The following is a 22,471-nucleotide window of genomic DNA, read 5'->3' as shown; positions in this document are numbered from 1 at the left end:
CTATGGCGGTGTCCGCTATTGTATTTTCCATAAAGTAGTTAGTGTTTCACCCGTTTTCCTTTTGATTGTTTCGTCTTGCAGGAGGGCGATGCATAGTTTCCAGTATCTTGAGGGGAGCAGAGGGGGGATCCTCTTATACGCAAGTCTGCTGAGACCGGAGCATGGTCCGATATCATTTGTGTGTGAAACTCCACTTTATCGAGACGTGGGAATAGAGCGCATGTGACCAGAATCGGGTCAATTCTTGAGAATCCTTTTATGTGCATTCGAGTAATGGGTGTGGTCGTTAGACCCCATGTTGGCTAATCTCCATGAATCCACCGTTTCAGTTTCCCTGAGGAGCTTGGCTAGAGCTAGCACGCGGGTGTAATCTGCTCTAGTTGGGGGAGTGTCTTGTCTTTCACTGGATCTGGGACCATGTTAAAATCTCCACCTATAAGGAGGTATCCTTCTGAGACAGCAAGATCAGGATTAAATCTGATAAGAATTTATCTGGAGCGTTGTTGGGGCTGTATATGGCAGCTATAGTAATCGGCTGTTCTAGGAGGTGCCCTTTCACAAAGAGATACCTGCCCCCCTGGGTCTCTCTTTACCGTGATTTTCGTTAATTGGACCCTATCACTCAGTAATATTGCCACCCCCCTCTTTTTCTCCCCTGATGTGGCAAAAAATGATTTTTAAAATCTTTTGAATCTGATGAGCCGCTCGTCAGCCAGCATCAAGTGAGTCTCCCAGAAGAGCACTATGTCCCCTGCCAGTCAGTTAAGTCTATGCTCCACCGATCTACCTTTCCCTTGGAAGTTGAGGCCCTGGATGTTACACCTGAGCATTCAAATTTCACTCTCGTTATCCGACCCCATGGTGTTTCATGTTGGACTTCGTTTTGAGTGGGCTCAGGTCAAACCCATTTTGTGTGTCTCCAGTTGCCTTATTCTGGATGTGTTTGACTGCGATGCCTCTGGATGTCAGTGTGTAGGTAGTTCTAGTTTTCTGGGGGAGAAGGATAATAGATCCCATCCCGCCCCCCTCCCCCGTTCTTCTATCCCCCCTTCCCCCTCCTGCCCCCTCCCTCCCTTGTACTACTAGGGATGAGACCAGCCTCACCAACGGGGTAACTGGCTGCGTCCCACCACCGAGCAAACTGAGGCCAACGGGGCCTAACACATCGTTAGCTGGGTATTGTAGCAGAACTCAGCATTTTTTATCTCTTTCCAAAATGAGTGCCTTTTCTTCAATTTCTTTTTTTAATGTAGTTATTGTTTATTTTTATTTTTTTATTTTTTACCCCAGTGTCTTGTCAGGTATACCCATGTTTCGAAGTCTGCTTAATAGTTCCCCCAGTCTGTCCCATTCTCCAGCATGTCCCATACGTTGGATTTTTACTGGTAACTGTTGGATGGGATAGTAAAGGGTGAGTCAACTGACCTTAAGTAGGCGATCTCCTTTCCGGCTCAATCTGGGTTAGGCTTTTTCTGAGGAGGGCCTCGGATCCTGCATCTCCTGTTGACTCTTGTCCAGGTCGTTGTCGGTTGCTTTTTGACCGGGTCTTGTGTGGCAGCTTCAGTTTGATTCTCCGCTTTCTACACCTGTTCTTAGGAATATTTCCCCTTCTATTAGGGAGTGGATCTGCTTTTGGGATCCTTCCCAGGTAAACTTCAAGGAGGTTGGGTAGCCCCATCGATACAGAATCTTTCTTTCCCATAACCACTCTGTGAGAGGTCTGGGCGATTTTCCTTTTTTGAAGAGTGGAATTTGCCAAGTCTTGATATAGTAGGATGGTACAATCTCTGAACGAGATCTGTTGTGGTAATCTGGCTTCTCGCATGATTTCTTCTTTCACCCTGTAAAAGTGAATCCTCTCCATGACATCCAGAGGAGAAGATGATGATTGCCTTGGGGCCGTTCTGTGTGCCCGATCAATTTCCAGTGTGGAGCTGTCTGGTAGAGTCAAAATAAATCTGAACAGGTCTGCTGCGTATCTCTCCAGGTCTGAGTCTGGGATTGAGGTGGGGACGCCTCGGAGGCGAATGTTATTTTCGCCTCAAGCAGTTTTCAGCATCCTCCTGTTTTGCTTCTAGAGCTTCGCATCTAGCTTCTAGGGCTGCCATCCTGTCCAGACCTTTTTCCATTTCGAATGCCTGGTCACATAGGTTGTTTCCAATATCTGCTGTTCGGGTTTCTACAGCTTCCACCCTCTTGTCTAGGGTGGTGATCTTCTTCATTACTTCATTTGTTCCGCTATGAATCTCCTTTGTTAGGGCTGTCAGTAAGTCTTTTAGGTCTGACTTTGTGGCGGATTGAGCCAGATCTGGGAAGTCGGAGGTGGGGGTGTCTCCATGGTGAGCCCCCCTGATTGGTCACCTTTCTTCGATTTCTCCGGGTTGGAGCTGCTCATTAGTGTCCCAATGTCTACCTGTTTGGTCACCTTCCCACTCTTTGCCATGGTCTCCTGTTATGGGGTGCAGGGCTGGGTACAATGGTTTTAGTTTGTGTTGCTCTCCCAATGTCTCGGCTCTGTTCTTCCTTTGAGGGCCTTTGGGGTGGGTGGTCAGTGCTCAGTGGGATTGCTGAGGGCTTGGAGTTGCACAGATTCCTGGTTCTAGTACTTGCACCCTATGTAGCAGGGCAGATCTTTATTGCGGCTACACACTTCCCCACACCCCTGCAGTTGAAGTTAGGTAGTTGTCTGAATGGTTATTCCCCTCCTTACGGCCTTCGGTCCTTATTGCCTATTAGTGGGAGTGGGCTGCTCTTCAGATAGGCTATCGGCGTGTCTGAGCACCCCTTTACTACCGTGGGCAAATCAGGTGGAGTACTCCCTTTGGAGCAGATCTGGCATCTCCCTGTGGGTCGTGGTTCCTCTGGGGTGCTCCATGTGCACTGTGGACTTGGAGAGCGTTGTGGAGGATGTCTAAATTCTCCCCCAACCCAGAGCGTCTCCTGTACCAGCCGCTTCGCCTTAGGGTTGCTGGGTCTTGTGGGATCTGATCCTCCCTTAGAGTAGGTTGGGTGGTGGGGAGTGCTAGAGAGTTTTTCCAGGGGATCACTACTTCCCCTTTTTATTAGTTTCCCCCGCCACTCACCGGGCCGTCTGTGGGGTTGCTTCCTTGTGGGATGGTGATTCAGCCAGTCATTCCGTGTGGTGCTCCTCAGGGTCTCGTGTGCAGCCGTTCACCTATGTCCGCTCTGTTATTAAGCCCACTAGCTCTCTTATGGGCATGCAGGCGGCCCTTCTCCTGGGTCCTCTGCCATCGTCCTCTCGCCCAAGTCCGGCTGGGTCCTGGCTTCTGATGTTTGAGGTTTGTAAGCCTCACCCCTGGTTCAGCTGCTCCCGTATCGGTTCCCCTCCCGGTTGCACTCCTTGCTTCCGTGCTGCGGCTGGTGAGGGTTGCTTTTGGGTCTCCCTGTGTCCGAGAGACGAGAAGGCGGTCCCAGGTTAGATCGCCAGCACGCCCCACACTCACTGGAGTTGGAGCGTTCTCGCAGCGGAGCGCTTGGGATAGACCTGCAATGGGCGCTCGTTTTTGTTACTGACCGAGATTCCAGCGGTTTTGTCCCAGTTCTAAAGTAGCCACCACGGGGATCATTCGCTGTTTGTAGGGAGAGTCACTGGGCGATGGGTCGATTCGCTTCCCGCTGAGACAGTGTTAGGCGTTGGTGCCTTTCTTAGTTTCATGGCTCCTCCTCTCTGCTGCGTATGAAGAGCTCCTGGACAGAGCGGCCGCCATTTTTCTCTCGAACTTCAGGCTGCCTCTGGAAACTTAACAGACTTTTCACCTTGATGCCAGCATTCATTCACCTTGTTTCTCAGTCATTTTCCGCTCCGTCCATTCCTCACTCTTTCTGCTTATTCTTGTGAGTTAACAGAGCTCCGAGCCGGCATAATCACGCTTGGTAGTCCGAGTGCTTCAGGAGCTTTTACAGTGCCATACCACTCACGGCAGCTCCAAGCCACGCCCCCCAAAATCGACTATTGAAACATACATTTTGGTTATCAAAGCCTATTTAAACAAGGGTGAGAATCCCTTTTCTTTGCAGTACGAGGCAATTAGGCATCCCCTTCACAGTCTGCTTCACCGGGGCCCCTTCTACTCTGTGGGGTTGAATTTCTTCTGCATTGCCTAACAAGGATACCTTTAGAACCTAGGACTCCCTGTGTCCTTGACCATCTCTCCTGGGAGACTTCTTTCCTAGTTGCACTCATTTGTGCTAAGAAGTTGTGCAAGTGGCAAGCTTTATCCAGTAAGGAGCCATATACAATGTCTCATGCAGATAACATTGTGTTTCGGGCAGCTCCATTCTTTAGCCCTCAAGTCCAGTGTGATTTTCTTTTGAAGAAGGACATGTATTTACTGGTCTTCCAACCGCGTCCTCATGGCTCTCCAGCCGAAGAAGCTCTGCACAATTTGGATGTGACCAGGGCTTTAAAATTATACTTCAAGACCAGTCCTCTCCATGGGTCAAATATATTTTTTATTGCTCACAGTGGGGTTTTTCTTGGATTAAAGGTGGCCAACGCCACCATTGGCAGATTTATTGTCCTGATTTTCAAAAGCGTACACTTTGCATAGTCTTCCTGTTCCTATGAGACATGTACATTCCATCAGCTTTAAGAACCATCAATAGCTTTCCAAGGGCATTTGCCCATTTATATCTGAAGGAAGACCATTTGGGCTGCTCTCAATGTGTTTTGTGAGCAGTAATCCCTGGACGTTTCTTTAGGCAAGATTCTTCTTATGGCTTTAAGGTACTCGGTAGTCCCTTGAAACCACCTGTCATGATGTACTTCCTATCCATGGATCTTTTGCTATCTTGTCAGTCCCCATCAAGATGAGAGGTAGCGAGGGAGGGAGAGAGCTAGCAGACGAAAGAGTAACAAATTAACTTGATGGATTTCCTTCAGGTGATTCAGATACTCTTAGTCATGGCCCTCGCCCATTCACAACTCCCACCCGACGATCACCATCTTCATTTTATCACTGCAATACTTTGTGTGAAAGCTTGGTAAGTGACTGTCGGGCCACTGGTGCCATTACATAGTGGTAGTTGGGTACTCGTGTACGAGGGTTGCATGTAATGGAATTCCCTACTCTGTTCTTTTGCTGATTCATGCAGCATCTTTAGAGCAGTTTTCTGTCTGGACATGCTGCAGGATATGGCCTTCCCAACACACTGTGAAAGAGAGAGAGAGCGCCACGTGCTAGGAGTATCTGAATCTCTGTGAAGGTATATTTTTCATGAAATGAATGCGCCAAAATTGTCATTAGTGACTAAAGGATGGGTAACTGAGAGGTGCTCTTTACATTTATATACAATTTATTTCAGAAGGTTATCATTTGTGGGATATGTAAAGACAACAATAATTACTTCCCCCTTATTTTGTCATTGTGATGATCCCAAGAGCAGAATAATAGGAAGCCGTTTCTGCAATAATTCAGAAATATGTCTGCATTACACTTGGAATAGGTGTACAGCTGTTGTTATCATTGCTATTAATAACAAGAGTGGTGCTTTTTAACAATATAACTATTGGTATTCAGCACACTCTGTTGTTCTCCGTTTTTAACATGCTACTATTGCCCAATTCATTGATATGAAGTAATATGTCCCAAACAAAAGCCTCAGTTCTGTTCTGTAAAAACTTTTGTAATGTTTTGAAAATCTTTATATCATAGTTTAATTGAAATGGCATTTTTTCTTCAGTTGGACATGAAATATCTATCCCCTTTGATGCTGGCTTATGAAGACAGGATGAGAGAAAGAGATTTGGTTATCCAGGCACACGAGGTATCTTTCAAATTGCTTTTCAATATCATTGTTAATTATAAAAAATGGTGTACAAATCCAAAGTCTAGTCGTGATGCTTGTTCCTTCCTTTATTTATTTTGTACCAGAGCTTTCGAATCTGGCAGCAAAGTAGATCTGTTCTGAGCGTATCACGTTGCTGAGCCCTTTAACACAATTATTTACTTTCTACCATGCATTTATCCTGTGGAGCTGACTTTAGCAGAATCTATCTTCAAGGAGGCAAAGCACCTACCTGATGCTTCTTTCCCAAACATTCCAGACTGTAGTCTGAAATCACCCTTCCCAGTTTGCTGTAAATAGTACAAGTAATTCTGTGATATATAATCCCTTTAGGTTGGGTTTACGTGTACTGAATAGTTTGTGTGATCTGTTATACTATCTCTTCTCTCAACTTTCCCTTTCCTACCTCTTCCTTTCTCTTTCCTACAGCATCCTAACTATAAAAGGGTATTTCTTAAATTGGCTGTGACTCGACATTGTCTCAGAGAAATTGACATTCTTTACTCCTCGTCACAGTATGTGTTCCTTTCCCTACTATTTAGTAGGTCTAACATGCACAGAAAATGTATTTGTGTCTTGTGTAGCTTGCAGTAGAGTTCATGCTACTTTGGTCTAGCCACACCTAGACATGGCACTTTTTGAAATTATCATTTAGTTTGTGATCCTTAATGAGATTATAGTGACTGATGCTGTAAAATGTTTGAGTGGTTTTGTGAGTTTGTCTTGTAAAATCGTGGGTAACACGCCTTTTTGCAATTTATTTAATGTTTTGGGGTGTTGGGAGTTTGCCCCCCCAAAGGACTAGGTGCTAGTGCACCTGTTTGGGGTTTGCTCTAGACTTCCTTTGTGTCATGACTTGTGTAGAGAGTCAGCCAGTGGGGCAATGTGCTACCCTGAGTACACCTGCCCAGTATACCTTGGCCTCCCTGTCACAATACTGTAAACCAACGTCTCTGATCTCATAAACAGTGGTTGTTTCCCACTTTGCGTTTCAGCTGTTTTCAAGTTAGTAATGTTCAAACCTAGACTATATATAGAAATTAATTCTCTGCACCCGATGACAATACCAAAGTTCTGAGCTTTTGTTAGCTGCTCTCTTTGCCACATATGCACATTGGTCACTTTCACACTGTGTTGGTTTGGTTGCACATAACCTGTTAGATGTCTCCTTTCTGCGCTACATGTGCATTAGCTCAGAAGTGTTCATGACGTTTGTATGAACAGTATATTCCTCACCGTTCATTCATGGAATGCGCCAAAAAAAATCTTAGTAGAATTGCAACAAATGCAGCTTTTCACTTAATCTTTGATTATTATGATGAACTTCCTTATGAACTTTGGTGGGTAGGTCAGATCAAATGAACCTATAATGGTCTTTTTAAATAGTGTGGGGGTAGGGTGAAAGGGGAAGCCATCTGGGAATAAACATAGACCTCTCGAGATAAAATTCAGAGCTTTGTGCTGCTCTTGCATCGTCCTGCTCACTCGTGTAAGATGTCTCCTCCTGCCCTTCAGCAGTGAATAATTTATTTTATTTGATTTTATTGAGCATTTGTTGGGCGCTTTATACAACATAGTTGTGTTTCAAAGTAAAACAAGCTAAATGGGAAGGGAACAGGGGGAGTAATAACAATGGCAAAAACAGTAAAATAGTCATGGTACTACTAGGCCTTGTGGCATTCGGCCGTGCTAGTGCAGTGAGGAAAAGTGAAGGAGATAGGGAGGCTGGGGAGTGTGGGGAGTATGTGGGGGTGTCAGAGGAGTGGACAAGTGGTGGTGGAGGGCCCGGGAGGTAAGTGCTAAGGGCGGCCAATGAGGAGAACCTCCGGCTAAGTGCTGATGCAGGCGACCCTCGGGTGGGATGCAGAGCCGTAGTTTCAATGATCCTAAAGATAAAGCTGCTGATACCCTTACTAATGAACTTATTGACCTGGGATTCACCCAAAAATGTATGAACCCCACGCATTCCAAAGGCCGCACCATAGACTGGGTCGCTGACTACAACTGCCTCACCACTATCACTGCCAATACAGCCATGCCTTGGACTGATCACAATTGTATTGAATTTAAGCTACCCATCACCAAAAGCCACAAAACTCTCACACCTGCCCCCCGCAGCTCAATTAAGAAGCTCACTGAGGACAACCTCCGCCCATACCTTAATATCCCTGAGCTAGCCCCCCCTTTCTCCAATGATCCTAATACCTTAGCAGACTTATATAAGGACACTCTCACCAAAGCCATAAATGCAATAGCGCCTCTTGAATGCAAAAAAGAAAAGAAATAACTACACTCCAATTCCTGGTTCACTGAAGAACTACAGTCCCTGTGCTCCTGCAAAAGGGAGGCACTAAAAAACTGGCAAATGAATCCAAGGGACAGTGCCAAAAACAACTTTAACTTAATTTCCCACCAATACAAAGCAGCCATCACCAAAGCTAAAGCCAACGCATGCAATGTACGCATTTCCAATGCTAAATCACCCTCAAAGGAAATCTTCTCTATCTTTGAAGAGCTCATCTCGCCACCTAACACACCAGATGAAATCGTTAAAGATGAAGCCTGGTGTGCCAGTATTCAATCTGCCATGCTACATAAAATCGATCTCCTTCAAAAAAAAATCCAGGATCACTGTAAAGCTCTACCTCCACATCCTGAACCGTAACAAACCATCTCAACCCCTGCCTCAACTAACTACAGTAAACCTGTCTTCACCTTCAGTGACATCACTGAATCAGACGTATTGAACCTCCTCAAAAACCTCAAACCCTCTATGTGCAAAGGTGACATATGTCCTCCTAAGATCATCAAGGAATGCGCAGACCGTCTCGCACCGCTCCTGACGGCTATCATCAATGCCTCTTTCAGAACAGGCATTATCCCTGACAGCCTCAAAGAGGCTTGGGTCCACCCCCTCCTAAGAAAGCCTACTCTCGACCCTCTACAACCAAATAACTACCGACCGATAACCACTGTGCCCTTCCTCCTTAAGATACTGGATAAAGCCGCCCATAGCCAAATCCAACATTTCCTGGAAACCCACTGTATTTTAGGAACCAAGAAATCTGGTTTCCGAAAAGGACACAGCACTGAAACAGCCCTGGTGGATCTAAAGAACCAGATCACCCAAATCATGGCCAAAGGCAAGCCAGCCCTCTTGTTTCTCCTAGACCTCTCGGCTGCCTTCGATTTGGTGGACCACAAGACCCTCACATCTCACCTTACACACTCGGCAAACTTCTCTAAAGAAGCAGCGCTCTGGATCACCTCCTTTCTTGAAGGCAGAGCAATGAAGGCATTCTCAAATTAGCAAACACTACCCCTACCACCATTAATTGTGGAGTCCCACAGGGTTCTTGCACAGCACCCACACTATACAACTTGTTCACGAAGCCTCTCTTCGACAAGTACGACTCACTTGGTATTGCGTATACGCTGATGATACGCCAGTACTCTTACCTCTCTCTGGCTCATACCACAAAGACGCCGAGGCACTTCTCACAATTTATTCTACCACCCAGGCCTGCATGGCGGGCAATGGCCTCTGTCTTAATGGGGTTAAGACAGAAGTAATTATGCTAGGTCAAAAGAATACCCTTGTTAAACTTGATAAACTGTACGCTAACTTCACCATTGATAACACTATTATCCCTGTGTCCTCAGCTGTCAAGACTTTAGGGGTCTATTTAGACTCCACTCTTTCCATGACCAGACAGGTTAGCGCTATTACATCCTCATCCGCACACACTACCAAGCTCATAAACGCCATAAAACCCTACCTCTCCAAACCCAATTGTCTATAAATAGCTAGAGCAACTATTGGTGCCAAACTAGACTATTACAATGCTTTATTAGCAGGTACATCCGAAAAAAACCTAAACAGGTTACAAGTCACGCAGAACAATGCACTTCGGGCAGCCTCAAGCATCCCAAAAAGAGAGCACATTTCTCAGGCTAGACAATCAGCTCAATGGCTCCCGGTCAAAAAGCAAATCACCTTCAAGATCCTCACCCTCACACACACATGCCTCTCTCTCTCTGCACCATCATACCTATCGGAGACGATCACCAAATCCTCCTCTACTCGACCCACTAGGTCACAATACACCAACCAAATGCACGTCCCACGAATCAATAGGGCCAAAGCTGGTGGCCTAGGCTTCCCATACATTGCTGCTAAATCCTGGAACGCACTACCCACAGACATCCGAGCAGAAAACTCACTCCTTGCTTTTTCCGAAGAAAACCCAAAACCTCACCTTCGGTTCTTTAAAGTGCAAATGCTTTTATGACAATTCTCAACTGTTTTTATGCCAATTGCTCACTGCTAACTGTTTGTAACAAATAACCATATTGTACATTGCAAATGTACATTGACCTGTAACTAAGATTTGTCTGTAACAAGCGCCATGATGCCCCCCGGGTTGATGCGCGCTCTACAAAACCAAATAAATAAATAAATAAGCAAGGGAAGTGCAGTTGAGGGGGTGCTGGTATCGACTGGGAAGAACGGCCTAATCCTGTGACATTAAGACAGAGATTGTTGACTGCACACCATGCCTGAATGGCGGACAGACAGTCGGGCATCAGGGAGGAGGAAGAGGTATTAGAGGGAAGTTTGAAGGAAAGCTGTGTGCCAACGGCATAACACTGGTAATGAAGAGAGAAGGGGAAATCAGGTGAGCAAGAGGGGCATGATGGATATTGAAGAGCCATGGTGACAGGATAGTGCCCTGGGGGATGCCACAGCTAGAGAGTGAGGTGGTGGAGGAGAAAGGGCCCAGTTGCAGCTCGGAAGGATACTTGGTGAAGAAAGAGGTCCGCCAATCCATTGCCCTGTCAGTGATGCTGAGGGTGCTAGAGTGGTTGACCGTGTCAAAGGCAGAGGAGAGATCAAGGAGAATGAGAACAGTGGGAGAGTTGGAGTCGAGATTTGTGAGCATGGATTCACAGGTGTTCTGGTGAGCAATTTCCATGCCTCTGGATGCCCGGAATCCAAATTGATGGTCATGAAGGCAACCAACAAGATCAGTTGGGCGAGATCCCGTTTCTCCAAGAGTTTACCCAGGAAGGGGGTAGTGGAATTAGGGTGCTAGTAAGCTGGGCATGAGGGGTCAGCAGACAGCTTTTTTAAGAGAGGGTGCACAAGGGAGTGCTTGAGGGATAGCGGAAAAGATCCAGTGGCGAAGGAGTGGTTACAGAAGTCAGCAAGAGCAGGGGTGAGAGAAGAGATTTTGTTATTAATGGTTCTGGAAGACCAGGGGAGCACCTGTTTGGAGGAGATCTTCATAGAGCAGACCACTTTATATAGGTAGGAGGGAGGTGATTGAGGAGGGTGGAAGGAGGGGAGCCAGTGGAGGTAGGGGAGCAGGCGCAGGAGTAGAGATGGGAGTGGAGGAGAGGGAGGGCAAGATGTTCTGAGTATTTGATGTGAAATAGGAGGCCAAAGCGGTGCAGAGAGCCTGGGCAGGAAGGAGAGAGGTGGAGACTGCAGCTGGATTGGCAAGTTCCTTGCAAATTTTGAAAGGTTTGGCCGAGTTAGTTGCTCCAGAGATGCAAGATTGTATGTGGGCCCGCTTATTGGCTAGAGAAGCGATAATGCCTTTGGAGCAGGCAGCAGACTAGTTTGTCAGAGGGTAAACCAAGGTCTGCCACTTAAATTCAGCAACTCTGCACTTGTGTTTCAGAGATGCTAGATCAGAATCGTACCAGCTGTTCTTCTTGGAGGCAGGTTTTAGGCTGATCCTCATGACAGGGGAAAGGATGTCAAGGGTGTTAGAGATGGAGAAGTGCAGGTTAGCAAGGACAGAGTCAGAGGGAAAGTCAGAAGTGGAAGTTGGAAGGGGGATGAAGGTGGAGCCGAAAGCAGCGACTGACACTCGCCTCATAGGTCGGATGACGGCGAAAGAGGCTGGCAGTGCTGGGGGTGGCTCGGATTGTGGCTCAAGGCTCCCCAAGCCGGAGGAAAGGAGAGAGTGGTCCCACCAGGGCTTGGGGGTGCTGACTGTATTGGAGAGTGTGACCGGCAGAGTGGGTCATGCCAGAAGGGAGAATGGAGATAGAGAGGGAGGTCATAGAGGACACGGAATTGAGAGGTGTATGATTCAAGGGAGTCGAGGTGGAGGTTGAAGTCACCAAGGAGGAGGAGTTTGGAGAGGATTTTGAAGCCCTCTGGTTCCGAGTGTCAAGAGTAGTGACAGAGCTGGCATTGAACCACATCTCGGTTAGAGCAAGGACATCTAGGTCAAAGTCTTTGAGGAGGAGACAGATGACAGCAGAGCGAGCATTCAGAGAAACAAGAGCCCCTTAGGTTTATTTATTTTGGCTTCTGTTTTGCAATAGGGTATGGATCAGGAGAGAGCCGGTTTTCTCAGTGACGGACAGATTTTAAGTTGCAAGACATCCCAACGAGCACCCTTTGGATTTCTTTACTTACTTTGAGATGGGGCCAATAGTTGCTAGGGACAGATAGGGCAATTTGTTTAAATAAAGACACAAGTTTACTAACATGACACATTGTCCGTCTCCTGATTCTGACTTACCACAGGTGTTTGTTTGTTGAATAGAGACTTGCAGTGAAGCTGGAAGCCAAGACCAATCAGCCGTCAATCTTTTTTTTTTAATCTGGTGCTGGTCCTTCTCAGTTGTGACCACCCTCACCCCCACATGCCTTCTATCGCTTCTGATTTGTTATTTCTGTAGATTCGTACCCTCTGTAGGCCTTCTTAATAGTATTCTCTGTCCGTGTATGTAGCCGATTGATCATTGGCTAAGGAAATAAATCAACAACCATGGTTAAAAAGCCTATGTGTCTTAGCAATCAAATTATAAATAATCCTAGAATGAAAGTGGACTACTAGCTGGTCCCGCCTTTTGAGATAGGTTTGGCCTGATCAATGTCTGCCATTGGATTCAATGTTCCTAAGAGTAGACATTTGTGCATTATTATCTAAGAGTGTAGATCGATTCAGTGGTATGAACTCCATGTTAGAGCAATTTCAGGCCTATGTAACGGCCACTATGGCCTTGAAATCCCTTCGAGTCACTGACCACTTCCCTCCTGGGGCCAATAGTCCTCCCATCCTCTTGCTGCAGAAATGTCTTTCATCTTAAGGTTGGCCCAATCTATTTTTTTGGTCCATTTTCTTGGACCTTTATTTTTATAAACACCAGTGACATTGGAAGACGATTTACCTGGGTGTTCTTCGGACCTGTCTCAAAAGAACGTTTATTGTTCGTGCTTTTTAGTTTGCAGTGCTTCTAGTTTTTTTTTAAACTTGTAATTTTGCTGGTGATATTTCCCTTTTGACTATTGACAATGATGCAGACTGATCAACCTCTAAAGGCAGTTCCGTCTCTAGTTCCCACAGTCCATTACATGTATGTCCCAAGCAGAACAACCCATCAGTTCTGGTGTCTCAAAAGGCTGAGTAGGCATTAGACTGCTAGAGTGGGGCTACTATTTTAACATAGAAGCTGCCTGTTGGAAAGTCTTTAGGGAATGGGTGTTTTACAGTGCTGAAAGGAGAGATAGTTGGAAAAGAAGTGTTTGCCCCGCCAAAGGGTATATCTGGGTACTCATACGCCCATTCCTTCATCCTTGTGGGTGGTACCGGAACCTTTGGCAGTGAAAAATTGAGCTTCCCCTTTAAATGTAGTTTAGCGCGTGGGGGGGCATCGCCTTGGACGTGGTAGTGTTCAGCCGAGGCCCCGCATCCGGTGCGCACGGACGCTGTCAGACCTGGCAGCCAGCACAGAGACTTTAGCTTTCCACTTGCTCCCCGTTTCGTTTTTTCAATCTTACTTAACTTCCCTTTGGTGCCTAGCCTCCCCCGGCGCATGTCGGCCGCAGGAGGATTCACAAGACGTGCCTCATGCAACCACTTGTTCCAGGCCTCAGACCACCATGCACTCTGTCCTGAGTGTTTGGGGCCCGACCACCGCTGGGACGCATGTTCGGCTTGCAGCGCTCTCAGTCACAGGGCATTGAAGAATCGATTGTCGCGGCGGAGGAAGACCTTGCACGCTTCTCCTATTCCTCACCTTAAGGACTTTGTCTCCAGGCCCTCTGTTCAGCACAGCTCCACAGCGCAGCAACTCCTTCCGCGGGATTCCCACGGACCGGGGGTGCCTCGGATTCAGGTCCTGCCAGGCCCCAAGCCTTTATGGCTACCGGCTCCCAAGCCAAGGGGCCTGGGGGCTCTTCCGGGCGCTCTGTGGACAGACCTGTGGCCATCCTGGCTACTGGCTCACAAGCTGAGGGGGTCAGGGGCCTTACCAGACTGTCCTCGGAACTGCAATCAAGTTTGTCCTCTTTTTCTACCCCATGGGTTAAGGGATCGTTGAGTGCCACCTTCAACAGTCTGTGCTCGGCACAATCCAGCACAGCTACCAGCACAGGTGCTGAGGGCGTCCAGCCTACCAGAGCTTGCTCCGAGGTCGTGAGTCAGGGTGTTACGACTACCAGCCGTCTGGCTGAGGGCTCAGCGCCTACTAGAGTGATCTCTGAGGTTGACGCCTCTGATTCAGGTACAAGACCCAAGCTGTATCCTCCCGTGTCTGAGGCCTCTTTTGGCTCAGGGCCTCCATGACCTCCCATCCAGGGTGTGGTGCAAGGCTTCAAAATGGCAGAGAGGCACATGGCCTCCTTGGATCCAGCTCAGGGCCCGCCAGTGCTTTCATCCATCGAATGGGCTTTGCAGGATGTTCCCAGCCCCCTTCCCTCTGGAAGCAGCAGCAGATCCTACAGTGGAGGCTTCTGGTCTCCTCAGGTATGCATCTACCCATCACAGCCTTAAGGCTACACGCACCAGGTGCCTGAGTGCTTTGACAAGGAGCGGAGGCCCTGGCCTTACTGGTTGTTCGGACCCCTCCACCTCCTCCTGTACTACCATTGCTTCCTCAACAGCCATTGGACCTGTCTGCGGCTCTGGACCTAGGGTAACCCCGCTGGCACCTGTGTCCCAGGGCCCGGATTCCCCGCACTCTGTGAAAAAGGGGGTGGGGGTGATGACGCCCAGGATGATTAAGGGGTGCGCTGGAACACTACCGTTTAGCAGGTGTTTCCTACGCCCAAATGGCTACTGTCCCTCCACAGGGCGGTGTGGCACTTTCTGGCCAACACAACCACCTAAGCATGGTGGTTCCAGCACATTCTGGGCCTGATGGCCTCCTGCATGCTCACTGTAAAGCAGGCTTGCCAAAAGATGAGGCGCCTCCAGCTCCACCTGGTGACCAATTGAGATCAGGAAATGGGGATCTCAGTCCGACAGGATCCAAGTACCAACGCTCCTACTGCCAGATCTTTGCTGATGGCAACATTTCAGTGGGAGCCCCCTTCACTCCCAACAGAGCCTACCCAGGTAGTGACAAAGGACTCGTGTTTCAGGCTGGGGGCTACTCTGGAGGGCTATGCAATTAATGGAGCATGGTCCAGGTCGCTAGCCCTCTTGCATATCAATCTGCTCGAGCTCAGGGCAGTGGGCCTGGCCCTCAAAATTGTGTTGCCCCTCATCGGGGACAAGATGGTTCTGGTCTAGACGGACAATTCTACTACAATGTTTTACCTGAACAAGCAGGGGGGCACAGCCTACCCCCCTCTTCTGCATGCAGGCGGTATCGATCTGGGAATGGGCCCTGACTGAGGGAGTTTGGATTTCAGCTGTCGACCTCAGCAATGAAGAAGCTGACCAGCTGAGCTGACTGGGGTTGAACACCTATGAGTGCGAGTTGCACACTGAATCCTTATTGCCGCTGTTACAGCTTTGGGGGTTCGCGGACCTGGATTTGTTTGCATCCCCTCTGAATTCCAAGTGCCCCCAGTTTGCTTCATGGGCATCGGGTCAGGGGTCTCTGGGAGATGCCTTCCAGATCTGTTGGCACAACCGCAGGTGTTATGCGTTCTATCCCACTACTCTGCTCCAATGGACCCTCCGCAAGTTTCGGGCTTCGGTGGGTTGCAGCCTCATCCTGATTGCCCCCCACTGGCCTTCGAGACCCTGGTTTTCAGATCTGCTGCAGTTGTGCTCCCAGGGTCCCGTCCACCGTCCGATCTCCAACAGGGGATTCCTGGCTCAACAGGACGGGGCCGTGGAACATCCAGACCCAGCCAAGCTGGCGTTGGCAGCCTGGTTTCTGACCAGCTCAGGCTTCATCATGCATAATATTCGGATGATAACTGGGACATCATTCAGGACGCCAGGAGGCCCTCGACTCAGTCCCAGTATAAGAGCAAATGGACTAGGCTCTGCCATTGAGTTCGTGACAATTGGCGTGACCCTGTCCTCTGGATGACGTACTGGCTTTTTCAGCACACCTAGCTCGTTCTTGAATTCAGGTGGATACGTGCTGCACTTATTTGGGGGCCAATGCGGCTAACAGGAATCCCCCCAAGCATGTGTTATCTGCGGCCAACCTGGCGGTTAAGGCTTTTTCCGCCAGTGCATAGGCTGCACCCGGTCTGGGACCTCAATGTGGTTCTTGCAGGGTAAGCCTTTCAAGCCGATGGCCTCTGAGGACATCCGCTGGGTGACACTAAAGACAGTTTTACTCGTGGCTCTCACCTCTGCGCACAGGGTTAGTAAGCTGCAGGGGTTGTCCTCGGGTGAGCTCTTCACCACGTTTCACAACGACAAGGTAATCTTGCACACTCACCCAAATGTTTTGCCCAAGGTGGTCTCTCCATTTCATCTGGATCAAGAGATCTGTCTGCCAGTGTACTTCCTGAACCCGCAGTCAGAGGCAGGGAGGGCCCTGCATTCCTTCGACCTCAAGAGGGTCCTCAAGTTTTCTCTCTGACGAAATCCTTCAGGAAGTCTGAGGCATTGTTTGTGACTTTTGGGGGCACCTGCCCGGGCTCTCAGGTTTCTAAGGCTTCCATTGTCCGTTGGATGGTTCAGGCCATCTTGGAGGCATGCATGGCCATGGGCAAACCTGTTCCTGAGGGGATTCATGCCCATGCGGTCAGAGCCAAGGCCACGGCCGTCGCGTTTCAGAGACATGGTTCTTGGGATGTCATCAGCAAGGCGGCTACTTGGGCCACTTGTCATGATGCCTACCCCCAGGCATCCGGACCAAGTCCATCAGCCCCGGGAGCAGGCATCTAGACATTTAGTAAAACCTCAGCAGCCCGGGCTAGAGGCTATCTGGGTTCAGTCCTGGCGCCCTAAGCGCCAGGCTCATAGTCATTACTTACCTCAGGCAGACCATGCTGCAAATGACTCCAATCCAACATGAAGCCTGAAAGGGACTATTTTTCTACAGGGACTATTTTTTACTCGGGTGTGGTTCTAGGGACTTCTTACCTGGGACTACTTTTGAGGCTATTTAAACCACGCCTGACCAGCAACACACGCTTCGCGTTATTCTGCATCCAGCAGCGTAAAGCTCACCGTGCATCCAGTCTTCTGCCACGCCCGCCTCGAATCCGGAGCTCCTAAAACAAAGAGGAAAGAAAGGGACAAGGTTAGAAAAATAACTTATTTCTATTCCGCACCTGATTCTGGATCCATCTCGTCTCCGGACCTGTAAAGAACATCATTTCTGCACGCGCCGCACCTCCAGCTGCAGCGCTGCGCCATACTCACCAGTCTTCACAGCATCTTTCGGGTCGGCGCTGCCTCCATCATTTCTTCACCGAACTTCGGCACCTAGGAGACAAAAGAAAACCACAAGGTGTGCCGAGGGAACCAACAAATATAATTCTTACCACCATAGACTTACCTGATTTACCACCGGAGGCATCCTTTTGTGACTCTCCATATTTTCACGTGCCGCATCTGTAAAGAGAGACAAAACAACACGTTTTCCACGTGCAACATTTACCAGACAGCGCCGGGTAATACAGACTCTTACCTGAGCGCCACCAGCTGCCACAAGAGCATCTTTTCACGAGCCAGCTGCAAGACAAGAAAGGAAGGGGGGAACAAGAGTGAACATCGGACATATTGAACTCTATGAACGTAATACTTACTGGTCCTCACCAGGAACCTCAGAGTCAATACTCTCCGGAACTCTCCCGAGCCTTCAAACCAGTGAAGTAACTGGAATCGACGCACCCCTGCAAATCCACGCAGGATGGAGAGCTCATCTTTCAAGAATATAAGGAGAATATTTCTACGGGTTAAGCAGACCAGAGTAGGAGGGCAGATCCAGTCAGTCATCGCTGCACTACGCATCACTTGGGTGGAGAACGCAGCTGTCCGGGTCCCACCGACCGCCACTGTGGGAGCCAGGTGAGCGTAACACCACTCCATCTGCCTTTTGTAAGCACTTCTCACTGCGCACCAGCTCCAGGTGTGATGCAGAGTTTGGTCAGGAGGTTCTGAAGAACCTTTTTGCTTCGTCCTAGATATGAGGCAAGTTATCACAGCTCACCCTATGTTCTTGTTCGGTGGAATCACCCACAAGGATGGAGGAAAGGTGACGGGACGTATGAGTAAATAAAGTTACTCCCCATAGTGACTAAGAGTACTCCTAGTCCAATATCCCCTTTCCTTCATACGTCCCACCCTCCTTCCCCCTCTAGTATGCCAAATACAATATGTACTAAGAGTAGGCGGGTATCTAAGCATCCGATGTGTCCAAAGGGGACTGAGGTGAGGCGCCGGAGGGCGACACCTCGGCAAGGCGTTCCCACGCCCAAGGCTGTACCCCCACGCGCTATACTAAATGTAAAGGGCAAGCTCAATTTTTCACTGCCAAAGGTTCCAGTACCGTCCCCATGTTGTGGGACGCCCACACAGATGGAGGAAAAGGGGACTATGAGTACTCTAGTGAGTACAGTGAGTAACATTAATTTATACTCACTGCATCATGACCTGCGGCATGTTGAAGCCATGCACAATAAAACACAGTTGGCAAAGCCCTTCCACTTGCTTCCTAAAGACCCCCCCAACAAAATTTTGCTTGGGTTGTATGACAGAAATCCAGATTTCCAAATCTTTCAACCACTCCCTGAAAAGTGAGCAAAAAACGTTCTTTTTTGGGGGCTTCCTCATTTTTGCCATGGTTACCAAAACCCTAGGCTTGTGCGTAAAGTGATTAAGAACATCAAGCCTGTCTATGGCTTAGCCAGACCTCTGAGCCTTCCACATTGTCATGGTGAGCCAAGCCATGTAGAAGCCATGCCCAAGGTACACAGCATGTAAAGCCCCTCCTTTCGCTCCCCTGAATCACAAACCGCCAGGTTTTATAGGTGGGGAAAGCAGGAAGGAAATATGGGCTAATTAAACTGAGTGTGGGATTTTACCCACGGCTTCCTTGGGAGCAGAATTCCCAGTTCGGCCTTGATTAACATTTTGCATGTTATTAAGTCATATGTTTACTGACATTACTGAGTTCTGAAGATTTGTAAATAACAGAATGTTAATAATACTATTTCAGATCACAGGGGAGTACAAGCTCAACAGTAAGAGAAAGATTAATGGGTGGAAATAAAAGGAGTTAAATAATTGTGTTGTGGTTCTATTCTAGTTAAGACTTGTAATTAGAACAGAAAATGTATATCGATCATTTTCAGATAAAATGTACATTCTTTTATTTCAAAATGAATTGTAATGGCAAAAAATATCATTGAGTTTCATTTAATTAGGTATTTTGACATTTCTTGAAATTGTGATAAAAAATAAATTGCAAAAGCGATGTTGGTCTGAACGTTACACCTTTACAATTGAATTGCAGGAAGAAATGAGGTGCTTCAGGGCACGTGTTGAAGAAGTGGTACAAGAGAATGAACACTTACACGAGAAATTAGAAAAGAATAGGCCGACAACAAGCAAGGAATGGTAAGTTTTTGAATCTGAAGTAAACAATGTGAAAATCGCAGCTGCAACATCATCTGTAAACCTAACCAGTTAACATGTGTGAACTAATATGCTTTTTAAAGTTAAGACCTCCTGAATATCAAACCAGTATGTAAATGAATATTCATTCCAGTCTCTATGGATTGAGAGAACGTTTTGAGGCCGTATACCACTTTTCGATGTTGTGTGTAAACAGGATGTTTATGGAATATAATAGGAGATCTTGTTCTTGGCTGGGTAATTTTTAGACATAACCACTAAAAATGAATTCATTGATCTATGATTTTGTAATACTGAAATCACAAGCTAGTGTGTGCGATGAGCAAACCTTATTTTCCAGAGTCATAAACAACCCCTGAGTAGCATCAGCACTCTTTACAACTTCATCCAACCACATTGAGTGTCCAAAACTCATGCCTTGAATCTGGTTTAACACCCATAGACATTCATCACTCATCCCCATGCACAAAGTGAATGCCCAAAACATGTGTCTTAGCCAATGGTTTAGTCCGGTGTGACATTAATACTACAAAAACGCTGAGTGTCCTTATGCAAGTATCCTACTTGAAGGCTAAGATGTATACTTGACCACCTGTAGAGCATTAAAGAAGAACCTCCATTAGGGTTGTTTGGGAACTCAGTTGATTCTACAATTCATGCTGCCCTAGTTATACCACTCTCTACCATTTCCCCGGTACAAACTGGCTGATGGGGCCTTTATGTGCCCATGACCCTCATGCTCCAGCGGCACTGTGCTGGCAGATATAACTTACTCTGCTGAAGCCCAGTCATCCTCTTAAAGATACTGAAATGCACCCTACTCTGTCAAACAATCAATTAAATTTCAAAGAAACTAACTTCTAGGGCTTGTCCACGTTTTCCTAAAGGACAACGTTTTTCATTTGTGTCTTATCCAGTCGGCAGCAGGGTCGGAAACCCTCCTGAATGCCATCCCCATGTACTATGCTTCTCCACGCAAGTCACACAGACATTGTTAGGAAAGATTTCGTAACTGTGGGTAATTTTCCTTCCATGTGGCAACCCCTAAACTTTTTGCTGTTGTTTTTCACCATGATCTAGACTTTGCCAGAGAAGTGCAGCCTTCTGCCGCACTCCTCTGGGCTTTCGCTCCATTCTTACGGGGAAACGGACATGCCCTTAAGACAGTCAGTACCGGGAAACGCTGTTTTCCGTAGTTTTTTTATCATGTTGCGGCTTTCGTGCAACATGACACAAGAGGGCACTGTAAGCTAAATTACTGCTCTCTTGGGTCTCTAGCCTTCTACAGGCCCTAGATACTCTTTTTGGATTGTAACTGATCGGTGCAAGTGAATCACGACGGGAATGGTGGCAGCGATCGTTTCTTGTGTTTTGAGCTCCTTTTGGCGTTTTAAGCGCATTTCTCGCGCTTAGCCCAAAATGGTGGCCTGGCTCCCAAAATGGCCAGACCACGAGGCTCCTTTGTCCTGTCCGCTGACCGTCTTGCTCCCTTCACCTTCCCCAGGTCGAGCCGACCCGGGGCCTTCCTTATTTGGGCATGTACTTTCCCGCGAAACACAGATGCTTTCTCGGGCTTCTACAGGCCTTGTGTGTGCCTCCAGGATGTGGGCTGGGATGTCTGGTCCCAATACACATCCTGGGTGCCAGAGAGTCTAGGGTGGTGTGAATGCCTGGGACCACCGTGGTCCGTGATAGGTCCATGTATGGTGTGAGTGTTGATGAGCGGATCTCCCATTGGGTCCCCTCCGTTTTGGCGCGAAGGGAACCGTGGATAAGAGGGGGCTGGAAACGCCACTACCATGTCGATCTCCTGAGTTCTCACGAACGAAGGAATACAGGAGCCAAGTATCCTGCAACCACGAGGCTGAACCGAGGAATCGCTGGTGACCCGCTGAAGGACTGCTCCTCTGCACTGCTGTCGCCTTGTGAAACCCTTTTTACCTCTGATCGAACCAGAAGGCCTGTACTGGTACTTCGACCCTTGGAATAGCGGGGACAGCTATTCTCGGCATCTTCACCATCTCCTGCACGTAAGCCTTCGGAAGTGTCTCTGGGCCATCCAGCAGACTGACCAGCCTACCCAGGAGTCTTGCTCTGTAACCGCCGCCAGGTTGTGTTGTATTTCTAGTCCTTGTCACTCTCACACGATTCGTACACTTGGCGTTTCCAGGTCTGAAGTGAGTAGTGTACATTTGGCTGAGATACACACGGCCGCTCCGTTGCCCTGCTGTGGTAACAAACTGTGCGGCTCACTTCGTTTGGGACATCTTTAACTCAACTCTGCCGCTGCAGAATCTACACGACGACGAGACGTCCCCTGCTCTCCTGAACCTGCCAGCACTGAAACTGACGCGGAGAAGCCTGGGTCTGCTTGCATCAGTGACCGGTGAGTAGCATAGCTAGGAACTGGTCGCCCTCCTGCAGGAGCCCATAGCTTTTCCCCGCTGTGTCAAAACAGCACGCCTTTCCGTACTCGCGCTCTGCTTCTGCCCACAGTGGAGGCTGCGCTTGAGTCGCGGAACTCTGTTCTTCTTCATTTGTGCACTAAACTGAACTGCCTGATTCCCTTGAAGAGACTCCCCTTTTTGCCCGTTGGCACCAGCGTGTGCAGGTACTTTTGAGCACAAGGCTCCACTCTTCGTAGGGCTTGGACTTCCTTTTAGTTAGGTGCCTCTGAAGGCGGACTGGGTCTAATCATTATTTTGCACTGCCTGTTTTCCTCCCCTTCTAGGTGGACTACACAGTTCGTGCATCTAACGCTTTAGACTTGTTTGTATTTGTAAATATATTGTATTGCTTTGGTATGTGTTGGTTTACTAGAGTTTTATTGTGATTTCTCGCTACGGTCATTATTGCAAAGG

General features: G+C 48.0%; 1 protein-coding gene across 3 annotated transcripts in view; it reads left to right on the top strand.

The window, feature by feature from the left end:
• The window catches only part of CEP89 (centrosomal protein 89), a 1,655,177-nt gene that overhangs the window by 987,728 nt on the left and 644,978 nt on the right, over positions 1–22,471 (top strand). For all 3 annotated transcript variants that reach the window (XM_069639099.1, XM_069639094.1, XM_069639107.1), the window contains 2 exons: positions 5,704–5,787; positions 19,489–19,592. In XM_069639099.1, coding sequence (XP_069495200.1) covers positions 5,704–5,787; positions 19,489–19,592 — 188 coding nt within the window. The remainder of the gene's footprint in view (positions 1–5,703; positions 5,788–19,488; positions 19,593–22,471) is intronic.

Source organism: Ambystoma mexicanum, chromosome 1q (genome assembly GCF_040938575.1).
Source record: "Ambystoma mexicanum isolate Mex_15411 chromosome 1q, UKY_AmexF1_1, whole genome shotgun sequence".
Taxonomy (NCBI): domain Eukaryota; kingdom Metazoa; phylum Chordata; class Amphibia; order Caudata; family Ambystomatidae; genus Ambystoma; species Ambystoma mexicanum.
This window is presented reverse-complemented; position numbering and strand designations above follow the sequence as displayed.